We start from the raw sequence: 12,648 nt of genomic DNA on the forward strand, positions 1-12,648 counted from the left end.
TGAGAAGAGATGAGAGGGGTCACCAGTGCCATGTCCGCTCTTCCCCGTGGGCCTGTCCTCTGCCTCCCCCACATTCCACTGCCCAGTACCTCTGCTGCCCTCCTCTCGTCCCAGGAGAGGCTCAGGGAGCTGCTCCCCAGGGTCCCGTGGCAGCCATCCCAGGGGCTCGAGCAGGGCTGTGGAGAGAAGGCAGGGAGGCTGCACCAGCTGGGCGTGGAGGGGAGGCTGCAGCCCATCCTCGCGATCGCCCGTGTGTCTCCAGAGGCTCCCAGGCCAAGTCCACGGGGAAGAGGGAGCCAGGGAAGGCTGTGCCGGGAAACCAGCAAGAGGAGGAAGGGGGGGGATGGAGCCCAGCTTCCCAAGGCCTTGGAGCCCCTAGCAGAAAGCGAACCCCTCAGGAGAAGGCCCGCAAGGAGCAGAGAGAGAAGCAGAGAAGGGAGGGGGAGGGTCTGGGCCTTGCCCGGACGCCTCCGCTGGGCCCTCCAGCCCCATCCTGCCTCGGTGCTTCCGCTCAAGCGCGGGTGGGGGCAGCAGCTGTGAGGCAGCTTAAGAATGAAACTGTCCTGGGGCGCCAGGCTGGCTCAGTCGGTAGGGTGTGAGACACCCCGATCTCGACCTCGGGGTTGAGTTTGAGCCCCACGCTGGGTGTAGAGATTGCTTAAATAATAAAGAAAAAAGAATGAAATGGTCTTAAGAATGGGGGGGAGGGGGTTATCCACCATCACGTCAGGATGCCAGGCCCTGACGGCCCCTCTGAGCCCTCTGGTTCTGCGGGGGAGAGCAGCCTGGAGAAGGAGCCTCCTCATGCCTCCCTGCCTCCCTGCAGGCGGGAGCTGCGGCCAGAGCTCCAAAAACCCCTCCGCGGTGGGGGCACCCTTTGCATCCTGAAGGGGCAAGATGGGGCCCAGGAAACATCCAGCAACAGAGGACAGGCCCCCTCTGAAAGGTGGGCTAGGAATCCACCCCTCTCTGACCACTTCATTCCTGAGGACTCTCGGCTCTTCTGCCCAGTGCCCACCCCCCGGGGCTCACTGCTGGGTCCAGGGTCTGGGCCTCACCCCCGCGGCCCCGGCCCCACTGGGCTCCTGCTGCCGGGCTGCAGGCTCCAGAGAGACAATGGTGGCAGGGGGTATGTGCGGCCCGACGGGGACACCTGGCTGCGGGTCCCTTGTCTCAGCCAGCTGTACTCCGGGCCCCCAGCTTCCAAGGGGCCTCTGCTGGAGGGCGATGAGCGCATGGCCAGCACTCCTGGGGTTCAGCCCTGGCCCCTGTTGTGGCAGCTTCTGTTCCACCTTGGAGAGGGGAGTAAGGTGAGCCAGGTCAGGGCTCCATGCCCCAGCTTCTCCTCCCCAAATGCCTTCCCCCTTGAGAGCATCCCTGTCTTCTCAGGGGTCTTCATCTCTTCCCGCTTCAGCTTGCTTAAGAGGCTTCCCCGTCATCCTAGCCCCACAGTGGGGCTCCAGCCTACCTGGATGCGGGGGTGGGGTGATGGGGCCCTGCAGCTGGCCAGGCAAAGAACAGGGTTTTCCTGAGGGGTCGGATGTGGGCTCAGTGCCCTGGGGCGGCTCCATGCTCAGACTGCTCCCACCCCAGCCCTCAGGCCCCTTGCTGCTGGCATACCCTCGCCCAGCCTCCTCTCACCCCCGCCTTCCTCTGCAGTTGGGCAAACTTCTCTGCCTGGGCTGCCAGCAACTTCTCGAAGTCCTGGTGTCTGCAGAGCAGCAACTCCACATCGGACACAGTGTGCTGGGGAAAAGCCAGGGGGGTGAGGCCCAGCTCCAAGGGGTGCCGAGAGCCGCCCCCCCCCCCCCCGCCCCCGGTCCACAACCCGGTTTAGCGGGTCAGGGAGCCCAGGGACCGCAGGGCCCGCCCTTGGCTGCGGCTGCCAGTCGGTGCAGCTGGCTCGTGGCGGCGGGGGGCTGGGCTCACCCCACAGCTGGGGTCGAGCAGTAGAGCCTCCCGGGAGGCCAGCCAGGCCTCGGCCCGGTCCAGCTCCTGCTGCAGCTGCTGCAGGCCCCAGTTCTCCTTGCAGCGCTCCTGGCGTAGGGCGCAGGCCTCTGTGAGTGCCTGCAGCCGCCCTTCTAGCTCCTGCAGACACCCTGTCACCTGGTGGGAAGGGGTGCTATGCGTCAGACGCTCGAGCAGAAGCACCGAGGCAGGATGGGGCTGGAGGGCCCAGCGGAGGGGCCCGGGCAAGGCCCAGACCCTCCCCCTCCCTTCTCTGCTTCTCTCTCTGCTCTTTGCGGGCCTTCTCCTGAGGGGTTCGCTTTCTGCTAGGGGCTCCAAGGCCTTGGGAAGCTGGGCTCCATCCCCTTTGTGCTCGTACCTCCGGGGACATGAAGTGGCCGCTGTCTACCAACTGCTGCCCTTCCCGCTGTAAGTCCTGCGCTCGAAGGCAGTGCTCCCTGATTTCTTGCCCCAGCTCCGCGTGCTGCACCAGGAGCCGCTCGGCCCCCACCACGTCCCCGGCCAGCTCCCCGGAAGAAACCAGAGCTTGCTTCTCCTGAGCCCATGCTCTGAGGGTAGGGAGATGAAGCTGCCGTCAGGGCTGAGAGCGGCCTCGGGCGGCAGGGCATGAGGTGTGCCCGGGGAAGGGGAGTCTGGCTCCCCGAAGAGCTGCGGTGACCCCCCACCCCGCGGGGGCAGCGCTGAGCCAATACCAGGGCGGGATGCCACCTACAGCAGTTCTCGACAGCGGCCGAGGAAGGCCTGGCCCCGGGCCGCGTGCTCCAGCTGCCAGCCCCGCTCCCGGGCCTTCTCACTCAGGGTGGCCCAGGCCTCCTCCACCCTGGCCAGCTGCTGGCACAGGCCCTCCCAGGCCACGGGGTGTAGCCGGCCCAGTCGGCAGGCCTCCAGCCGCACCCGGGCCACCTCCTTCTCCACAGCTGCCAGGTCCCGCTGCCACCAGAATACCCGATCAGGCCTCACGCCCCGCAACCTGATGCACCCCCCTCACTCCGGGAGCACCCGGTCCTCTCTGGGGGCCTCCTGTTTCCCAGAACTTCCCCAGCCAACTCCACTCTGTTCCGCAACCTGGGCAAGCACTCCCAGGCTAGGAGGGCCTTCCCTTCTCCCCTCTGGGGGGCCCTACCCCCACCTGCAGGGAGACTGGGGGCACCCTCACCTCCAGGCACCTGTGCTGTCGCTGTAAGGTCTGCACTGAGGACGAGCTGTGGTCACAGATGTCTCTCACCATCGGGGTGGCCTTCTCCTGCATCCAGCCCTGGAGCTCGGTCACTGCCTGCTCAAAGCCACGGACCTCCCGGGCTGTGGCCAGGCTCTGGGAGAAGGGGGAGGCCTGCTCTGGGCTGAGCTCACTCTTAGGGTCCTTCCTCCCTGGAGACATGGCCTCGTGGACCACCTCCCTTTAAATAACCAAGACCACGGGGCTCAGTGACTCGTTCATGACCACCAGGTACGGAGAATGTCCTAGATGTGGCAAGTGCTCAATGAGTGTGTGATGTTACTGATGAGGGGTAAGGCCTCGGGGGGCCTTCTGTGACAAGAGGGCCTTTGGTGTACAAATCACGAGAAAGGCAGAAATGGAGGCTCTGAGGCAGCGGGGGATGGGTCCACGTGAGGGAGGAATTTGGTTTCTGGGAGGACTGGCTAGGACGGGCGGGCCAGCTCAGGAGGCTGCCCAGGCTGTTGGGGGCTTGGGGGGCAGCCTGCTTTTATAGAAACCAGCAGCTACAGCTGAGAACACAGGTCGGGGAGCAACATGGAGCCCATCCACTGAGGGCATGGAGCTTCGAAGAGGGAGGGGGCGCAGCGAGGGAGCCAGTTAAGTATGCATGGTTGAGGAGAGATCAACACGGTGTGTATCTTCAAACCTGAGGCCTGTATTTAGGGGAGGTTTCGAGGGGTTCGAAAGCTGGCCAGACCTGCCTTCTGTTTCTCCCAGGTGTGAACTGCCGGCAGGAAAGCAAACTGGTGGAGAGGGCTGGGGTGGGGTAGAGGTGCAAGATTTCGAGAGTCCCCATCTGCTTAGTGCTGGGAATCAGAGGCAGCCACCTCCGTCCGCACACGCATACCCACCCATGCTCATACTCACTCGCACGCTCACCCTGGTGGGCCTGCTCGTCCCTGACCCAGGCAGAAGGCACGGGTGCTCCTGCCCCGTGGCTGCTCCTGGCCTGGCCTGGGCGCACTTACCTGGCTGCGGGCTTTTATTGCCCTGTCCAGCCTCTCCCAAGTGGCCTCGATGCGACTCCTCTGCGCCTGAATCCGGGGAGAGCACCTGGGGGCCGTCCGTTCCAGGGAGGCCGCCAGCTCCCTCAGGGCCTGCACCTTGGCCTGCCCCAGGCTCTGAACTTCCTTTCTGAAAGCATCAAACTTCTCTTCCAGCACCTGCGGGGATAGAGGGCCAGGGAGGGTCACTCCGGAGGTGGTGTCCAGCAGCTCTTGCAGCTCGCGAAGGGCCTGGCAGCATCTGACAGTCCCCTCATCCGTACTGGACGAGGCGGGAGCGGACGTTGCCCGGCTCTGGCTCTAGGACCATGGGGATCCGCCCAGAGCCCACCTTCTTCCCTTCAGCTCACGCCCTCGCCTCCCTCTCGCCCAAAGGCACACACCTCCCTTGCCCTGGCTCAGCCTCCATCCACTCTGCCACGGGTTCGCTTGGGAGAGACTCACCTTGACGGCCTCCAGGTCCCGCCCGAGGTCCTGGGACTCAGCCGTGGCCACCCTGCTGGCCAGCCAGGTTTCGAGGAGCAGGGCCTCCCGTTCCAACTGGTGGCACTGCAGCTGTTCCCGCAGGCCTTGCCCCCTGCCTTCCGCCCTCTGCAGCAGCCCTGAATGGGCCTCCCTCAGCGCCCGCATCCGGCCCAGCGCCCTGGTGCTGTGGCAAGGAGGACAACCCCGCTGAAGCCCTTCTTCTCTAGGCCGGAGCGGCCTCGCGGGCCTCGGAAGGGAGAGCCCTCCCTGTGCCTCCCTGCGCCCCCCTGCGCGCGCCTGGCTCCCACCCACCTTTCTGGGTTCTGCCTGCTCTCCAGGAGGGCCGCGGTCTGCTGCAGTCTCTCAATTCGCATGCCGAACGCCTCTAGGTCTCTCCTGGTGGCCTCCAGCCGCCGCAGAAAGGCGCGTGTGGCCTCGGCACTCTGGCCCACATCCTTGACGTCCAGGGCACAGCCCCGTTCTTCCAGCCAGGACTCTGCCTCCAGGAGCTGGGGTGGCAGAGAGGAGAGTCCTCCCTGGGTGATGGCCTCTAGGGCTCCCAGCCTGGAGTGCCCGGCCTCGGGCTTTGGAGTCGCGGTTCGCACCCTGGCTGCACACGGGAAGCGCCGAGAGTTTTGACGCTCCCTGTGCCTGGCCCTCAGCCCTAAAGATTCTGATCTGGTCTGGAATGGAATGGGAGTATCTGCATTTCTTAAAGGTTCCAGGTCATTCTGATGAAAAGCAATGACGGAGAACCACCGGTTTAGAAGAAACAACACAACAAAATAACACCGAACCCAGGGAGGGGCTGAGCTCTGGGTGCCATGCAGAAGGAAGAGCTCGGGGCAGGGGGCAGGGGGCGGGGGGGGGCAGAAGACCACTTACTGGAGGGAACAGGAGATGCACAGAGCCTAGGCCCTGCTTACCCTCTGGGTTTCCTCGCGCCCAGCCCCCGCCCCTCCGCGCTCCGCCTCAGCCCCTCACCTCCGTCAGGAACTGCTGGGCCTCCTGAGCCTGCTGTAGCTGCAGCCGCCTCCGCGACGCCTCTGCCCGCAGGCAGCCCATGGCGCTCTCCAGCTGCTGCACCCGGGCGGCCACGGAGCCAGCTGCCAAGTGCCCGGCCTGCGCCAGCTTGTGTCCCGTGGCCACCACGGCCTGGGTCAGAGCCTCGTGGCTACTCAGCTCGCTCTCCAGGTTCTGTGGAGTCGGAGGAAGACTTTCCTCAGGGGACCCCAGTGTCGTGCAGGAAGCCTTACAGGATCCCATGGATTTGCCCCCGAAGAGTTCCCTGTCCTTATGGCCAACGAAGAACTCAGGGTGCCCCCCAAGCCCCCCAGAGGTACAGAGCTCCCAGCACCACTGGCTGACTGAGGCTTGTGCTCAATCTGAAGTTCGGGGTGCGGGGGGGAGCCCACACCTGGTGCTTCTCTTGCAGGTGTCGCATGGTGCTCAGGCTCTGCCCGCAGTCCTGGGCGGTAGCCAGAGGCAGCTTCTCCTGCACCCACGCCATCTCTTCGTCAACATCCCTGAAGAACTGCAAGAGCAGGTTCCGGGCCTCCAGGGCAGCTCTGCGCTCCTGCAGGGACTCCTGCAGGCTCTCAAACCTGCAGTGGTGGAGGGTGGGGACGGGGCAGGCAGGGACCATGGCCATCAGTGTTGGGGCCAGACGGTGACCCAGCGCTCGCCCATTCAGTGCCCCCCACCGTGGGGGGAGGGGACAGCCCAGAGGAGACAAGCTGGAGGGCAGGGACGAAGGGGGCGGGCGGGATGCACAGGGGCAGCTCTACCTCCGAAGCAGCTGCTGGGCCTGGTCCTCCACGTCTTGGGCAAGGCAGCGGCCTTCCCCTGTAAGGACCCGGGCCTGGTCCAGCAGCCACCATGCCCGCCTGGCCTGCCCGTCCATGGCGGCCTCCAGCTCCCCCAGTGCCCCCAGGAGCCCGTCCAGCCCAGACTGGTCTGGGTCCCCGATGGGGGCGCTCAGCTCGACTTCCACAGGCTCCAGCCAGCTCTCTAGTTCCTCCACGCTCTGCCGGAGATGCAGGGCCTGGGGCAGAATGGGAGGTGGGCACAAGGGGGAGAGGCCCAGCGCCCCCTCCAGCTGCTCCGTGGCGCACAGAGCCCACCTTGCAAGCCTCTTGCAGAGCGGCTGCCTCCCTCCGGCTCTTGGCCCACAGCTCGTCCCAGAGCTCTCCCAGCTCCCGCAGCCGCTCCCGGATGCTCTCTGAGGCCGGGTGGCCCTCCTGCAGCAGCCTCTGCCCCTCCTACAGCCACATGGGGCACACCGCAGGGACTTAGGACTGCTGGTGCCAGGGGGCCTGTGCTGGCTCCACCCCCAGCCTGTGTGCTCGCTGTGTGTCCCGGGGCAAATTCTTGAACCTCTCAGAGCTCATTTTCCTTATCCATAGAATGGAGAGAACAACCGTTATTTTGTTTAAATGAGATAAAACATCAAACATTTTTAGCAGGACACTTTATACTAGACGGAGCCAGCCTGGGGCCAGGACCTGCCCTTCGTAGGTGGGAGAGGATAAATTTAAAAGATGCTACACTTTGGCTCCTTTACCCACAGGACCACTCACTGTGGCCTTCTCCGTCCCCTAATGTCTTTCCTAGATGGCTTTAAAAACTATCCCGTCAAAACATGATCTTTAGGATTCTTGAAAAGGCACTTTGTTTTGGAGAGGGTGCTGCAGGAAAGCTACTGTTTCTCGCTACCCTTGGGTGCTTAGCATGATGCCTGTCTACAGAAAGCACTCGATGAATGTCGGCCATCTGTGACTCTGGATCAGAGCCCTCGTCAGGGCTCTGCGGGGTCTCCCCCTGCTCTCTGGCCTGCAGGCCCTTCCCACGGCCCTCAGGGCCTCACCATCTGCAGCCTTTGTTGGTGGTGGACACTTGCGTCTAGCTCGGCCTGGAGACTCTGCTGCTTCCACAAGTGGGCCTGCAGCACAGCGGGGTCCCTCCAGCCCTCCTCCAGGGCCACCGACTTCTTCTCCCTCAGCCACGTGGCCACCTGCACATACGCGGAGGACCAGGCTCTGCTGCCTTGGGCTCTCCCTTTCCCCCAAACCTCTGGACTGCCCCAAGGAAGGGGGGCCTCTCCCCAGAGCAGCTCCTTCCCCACCACAACCACTACCCACCCCCCAACCCAAGGGGAACCTCAGAGGAATCCTGCAGGAAAGTCTGCAGCTGCCGGAGCTCCTCTAGCTGGCGGCGACGGGTGCTGGCTCGCTCTACCAGGGCCTCTTTCCTGCCAGAAGGAGGGTGTCATGGGTCCTCAGGTCCCCTCCCTGGACCTGGAGCTGCTCAGGGCTGTGTGCACATGCCCCCCATGGCCCTTCTCCTGGACCAGGATGTCTGGAATCTGGGGTTCCCTTTGAAACAGAGAGACCCTCTACTCCCCCTCTTCACTAAGTCCTCATTCCCAGTACGTCACAGTGTGACCGTATTTGAAGACAGGGTTTTAAAGAATTAAGTTAAAATGAGCTCCTCAGGGCGCCCCCTAACCCGCTACGTCAGGTGTCACACACACAGGGACAACCCTGTGAAGCGAGAGGAGGATGGCTGTCTGCAAGCCAAGGAGAGGGCCTCAGGACAGACCACTGGCCAACGTCTGGATGGAGGACTTCTGGCCTCCAGCATGGGGAGGACATCCGTCTCCGGCGTTGACGCCGCCCGTCCGGGGGGTTCGGTCGGGGCCGCCCCAGCCAACTAGCACAGCGTCCAAACCACCGTCCGGATCCTGCACTGCGATCAGGAAGAACTTTGAGCGGGTCCCCACCCAAACGTGTATGTACTTGTGTGTGTGCGTCTACTGATTTATGTATGCGCGTACCGCTCTCTGTACCAATGTATCAAATACATTGCCATAGGCACAGAAAGAGTAATTAGGCACGTGATCTAAAAAACAAATAGGAACAGATGTCTAACTCTGCCCGCATCCGTATAGTCTCCACGCCGGTGTTGAGTGGAAACTCTGGTCTCCCTCTGCTGGGGCTACCAAAGGGTGTGGGGGCTGGAGATGGCGCGAGGCTTGATGAAATGTGTACCCCTCCCCCCGCAGAGGATGCCAGAAGCCCAAAGGGAGGGGTCAGGGTGGCACTGTCCCGGGGGGCAGTCAGGCCTGCCAGAAACCACCTAAGGTGATTGGGGGTCACGAGAGGAGGGTGCTGACAGAGACCAGCAAACCAACATTTGTCATCTGTCAATCAAAGACCTCCTGGTAGCCACGTGGGGTCCCACGTGCAAGGAGTAGGAGTGAACGGCCCAGCCCTACCCTTGCCGGAGTGTCTGCACGCGGACTGACAAGCACTGCGGACCCCGGTGGGCTCTCTGGGAAAGACAGAGACACCCGCCAGTCTGAGATCTGGCTTTTGGCCAACTCTGCCTTGCTCTAAAAGTCTGAGAAGCTGGATGAAGTGGCTGAACCAGATGGGCTTTTACGAGGACAAAACGCAGAGCCTGGCGTCTCGTAAGCCGTGCCAGGTTCATTTAAACGAGCGTGAGAAATGTGCCAACCTGCCTGAGTGGCGGGCACCATGCTGAGACATCAGGGTATCTTCTAAATCCTCCCCACTACCCTAAGAGGCAGGCATTGTTACCGCCCACCCCCCCCAGACCCGAGACTCTGTGAGGCATTTCCCCTTAGTCCCACCATGAGGGGGCAGCACAGGAACTCAGGACACGGTGGCCCTGGAGGCCGAGGACACTTAGCCACCGTGCTTCCATGAGGTCTTCCCTCCTTCAGTTTCCCGGGACACGCTTCTTGGTAAAACTCCCTTTTATCCCCCTGGGTGGCCACACGCTGGGCTGGGCAGGAGTGCTGGGGCCTTGGCATTCACCTCAGCCCCTGGAAAAGGCTGGTGAGCTTGGCCCTCCCGCCCATGGCCCAGAGCCAGACATACCTCAGGAGCATGGCCTGGCACCGGCCCAGGGCACCCTGGGCCTCGGGGTGCCCACCCTGGTGCAGGCTGCGGGCTGCGGCCTCCAGCGCACTGATCTTTTCAGCCTGAGCCTCCAGGCCCCGCTCCAGCACCTTGTGCTTCTGCAGGAGGGTCTCCACGGTGGCCAAAGAGTCCTGGCAGGAGCAGGGAAGCCGCTCCTGTCCACGGGGCTGCCCCTCCCGTCCCAAGCTGCCTGCTCACCGACGGCCACGCCACCCAACGCTCACCCACATGGTGAGTGCTCTGCCCAAACCCGTCCCCCTGATTTCTCAAGGCTGCGTTTGGCTTTAGGGCAGTGATCCTTAGCCAAGGAAGGTACTGGGGATAAGGGTCAGTGTCAGATTCTTCAGGGCAGTTGGAGCTTTTACACCTAACAGGAACACCCCCTCCTCCGCACTCTGGTAAGACCGTGTCAGCACAGGACAAGCTAGCCCCCGAGTTTTCTGAGGTCTCCCCTGAGTCAGGCTTGCCTGCCACAGGGGTTCAGACAGTGGCTGGAAGAACAAACCTCAGTGGAGGGAAGTGAAGAGGGCAGAGGTGAGAAGTTGTGGGAAGGAGGCAAGAGTGGGTCAAAGGGCCCGCGCTCACCCTCTAAGCTCCCGGGACATTCCCTGTGGGGCCGAGCCCCCGCCCCGGTGCACAAGGACTGCAAACATGGACGGGTGAAGACTTCGATGACTGATATGGTAGAGGGTGGGGGGGGGGCCCCCCTTGGCCTGGGGAGCTCAGGCAGCACTGGTCGCTGCTTTGGTAAAGCCCGTGTCGGCACCTACCCCCGGACCCCCGCTAGCAAGGCAGGCCTCCTGGCTGCAGAGCCAACTTTCCATCTGCTCCATAGAACTCAGAACCAGCTGTCAAGAAAGGAAAAGGCAAAAGGAAGTGAGCAGAGGGTCCTGTTGCTGGAGGTGGAGTGACCGTGTTGGTGCCCCGAGGAGAAATCAGGGACCAAGACCCTGGCTCAAAAGAACGATTGCACAGCCGGCAGGCTTGCTGCGGGCGAGCTGAGCGCTGGGCGGTGGGCAAACCCCTGGAATAGCGGCCTCTCTGGGCTTGGCTCTGACCAGGGGACGGTGGGGTTAGGTGGGGGCAGGATGGAGGCTGCCTACCTGGAGCTCCAAGGCCTGCTGCAGCTGGAGCCGGTGCGCCTGCCAAGCCCCCTCCAGGCTGCTCAGCTCCTGGTCTAAATCAGCCAGGGCCTGGCGGAGGTCGGGGGTAGATGGGCGGCCGGCTGCAAGCAGTCGCTGCCCAGTGCTTCGGGCCAGGCCGATGCTGTCTGTCCGGGAGTCCAGTTCGGCCTGTCGCAAGACTGGCCTCAGATCCCCGAGGCTGGGGCTCCCTCCATGCGAGAGAGGAGGCGCGAGACGGGAGCACAGCGGAGTGGGTGGGATGCAAGAGGAGAAAGGCAGAGGCAGGTGAGGGAGAAAGGACCCAAGAGAAAGGTGGGATCACCGGTCGGGACAGGGCAGAGACGAGGTGAGGTCCCAGGGTCCCGGCCCTCACCTTGAGCTCCTGGTGCTCCTCCAGCCTGCGCCGGGCCTCGGCCGGGCTGCGCGGGGTGCTTCGGCCCTCCATCTCCGCCCGCAGCCCCCGGGCCCAGACCGCCAAGTGCCGCAGCTTGGCCTGCAGTTTCTGAGCTTCGTGTAAGGCATCCAGTGACTCCCCGCTGCCCACAGGTTCATCAGCTAGCCCTGGGGCCTCTGAGCCCCTCTTTCCCTCACACCCGCACCAGTGCTCTCCATCCCCAAATCCCCTTAGCCAGAGAAGGGCCCATGGGCTGGGAATTCATAGGGGGACAATGCCAACGGTTATTTGAAGGACAGATAAAGGCTCTCAGGGGAGATGAGGGTCTAGGGGAAGGGGAGAGACAGAGAAGCTACGGGGACTAAGTCTGTGAGGAAAGAGGCCCAGGGGTTCGTACCGCTTCTGGGCCCCCCTCCAGAGCTGCCACCAACTGTCCATCACCTCCCGCTGCTTGCGGCTGAGGCTGTGGGCTGTCCCAGGGCTTCTCTGGCAGACGCGGCCCACCGCCCTCTCTAGGGACTGTGGGGGAAAGCCAGGCTCAGGGGCTGTAGTCAGGGGAGCCCTGGCTGCAGGAGGCCCCCAGTCTCCGGGTGGGTGTACTGCTGAACGCAGTCTACCGGCTCCCGGGGTCTCGAAGCCCTCCTGCCCTGTGTGCCTGAGCCGCGTCCCACAGAGGAGGACACACCTCCACCCGGGCCTGGAGGAGGCCCATTTCTTGCTCCAACTCCTTGTGTTTCCAGATCAGCCTCTGCACGCTCTCCAGATCTTTCCCATAGTCCGGGGCCTGGACCAGGGCAGCCTGGGAAGGAATACGTTACTGGCTTTGCCTTTGCCCCACTGCCCCCTCACTGAGGGGACACCGGCCACGGGGTTTCTGTGTGAGAAGCAAGTACTCCACCTGACCCCCTTCCCCATGCCCTCTGCTGACCCCAGGCCCCTTCCTTCAGTGAAGGAGGACGATTCCCAGGAGAGACCAGGGGATGGATGTCCTTCCGACCCAGTCATCTCTGTGGTGCCCCCACACACCGTGTCTCACTGGTCTCTCATTCCTCTGGGGGGAAACTGAGGATGGACAGACAGCCAGGCCTGGCTGGCTCGGGCGGGGAGCAGAGGAGTAAGAAGATTGAGGCAAGAGCCCCTTGCACGCCGAGAACAGAGCACCATCTGTGTCGCACAGGACTTCCTGGGGGGGCAGACAACTTCTCCACTCCCACCCTCCGCCAGCATGTAGCCCACGTTTCTCTGTGGTTGCTGACGCGCTCCGGGGCGACGCTCCTGCACGCTCTGGGCTTGCTCAGGGACATCAGAGGGAAGAGTGCGAGGGGAACCTGTGCTCTGGCCTCTTGACCCGCAGTGTTTCTAGAAGCCAGGTGGGCCAGCCACCAAGCCTGTAATGGGCTCTTCTGGGGCCCAGAGTTGATATCCCGAGAGCCCCTGGCAGACCCCTCTCCCCAGCCCTGAAGGACCCCAGCAGCATCTACCGCCAGTAAGCCAGCTGAAGAGGAGAGGGGGGCCGGGGTGGGACACA

General features: G+C 63.4%; 1 protein-coding gene across 1 annotated transcript in view; it reads right to left on the reverse strand.

Annotated features, from left to right (window-relative positions):
- SPTBN5 (spectrin beta, non-erythrocytic 5) overlaps window positions 1-12,648 on the reverse strand; it is a 44,933-nt gene that overhangs the window by 2,605 nt on the left and 29,680 nt on the right. The window contains exons 41-63 of the mRNA XM_034994601.1: window positions 11,806-11,919; window positions 11,518-11,639; window positions 11,100-11,262; window positions 10,706-10,894; window positions 10,373-10,450; window positions 9,561-9,733; window positions 7,816-7,906; window positions 7,523-7,669; window positions 6,780-6,917; window positions 6,444-6,700; window positions 6,074-6,260; window positions 5,641-5,853; window positions 4,969-5,165; window positions 4,636-4,840; window positions 4,156-4,350; window positions 3,125-3,280; window positions 2,681-2,898; window positions 2,327-2,516; window positions 1,930-2,106; window positions 1,642-1,746; window positions 1,152-1,292; window positions 817-884; window positions 90-180 (exon numbers count right to left, since the gene is read on the reverse strand). Coding sequence (XP_034850492.1) covers window positions 90-180; window positions 817-884; window positions 1,152-1,292; window positions 1,642-1,746; window positions 1,930-2,106; window positions 2,327-2,516; window positions 2,681-2,898; window positions 3,125-3,280; window positions 4,156-4,350; window positions 4,636-4,840; window positions 4,969-5,165; window positions 5,641-5,853; window positions 6,074-6,260; window positions 6,444-6,700; window positions 6,780-6,917; window positions 7,523-7,669; window positions 7,816-7,906; window positions 9,561-9,733; window positions 10,373-10,450; window positions 10,706-10,894; window positions 11,100-11,262; window positions 11,518-11,639; window positions 11,806-11,919 — 3,615 coding nt within the window. The remainder of the gene's footprint in view (window positions 1-89; window positions 181-816; window positions 885-1,151; window positions 1,293-1,641; window positions 1,747-1,929; window positions 2,107-2,326; window positions 2,517-2,680; window positions 2,899-3,124; window positions 3,281-4,155; window positions 4,351-4,635; window positions 4,841-4,968; window positions 5,166-5,640; window positions 5,854-6,073; window positions 6,261-6,443; window positions 6,701-6,779; window positions 6,918-7,522; window positions 7,670-7,815; window positions 7,907-9,560; window positions 9,734-10,372; window positions 10,451-10,705; window positions 10,895-11,099; window positions 11,263-11,517; window positions 11,640-11,805; window positions 11,920-12,648) is intronic.

The sequence above is a fragment of the Mirounga leonina genome, unplaced genomic scaffold, assembly GCF_011800145.1.
Source record: "Mirounga leonina isolate KUSES-001 unplaced genomic scaffold, KU_Mleo_1.0 Mir_91, whole genome shotgun sequence".
Lineage (NCBI taxonomy): Eukaryota > Metazoa > Chordata > Mammalia > Carnivora > Phocidae > Mirounga > Mirounga leonina.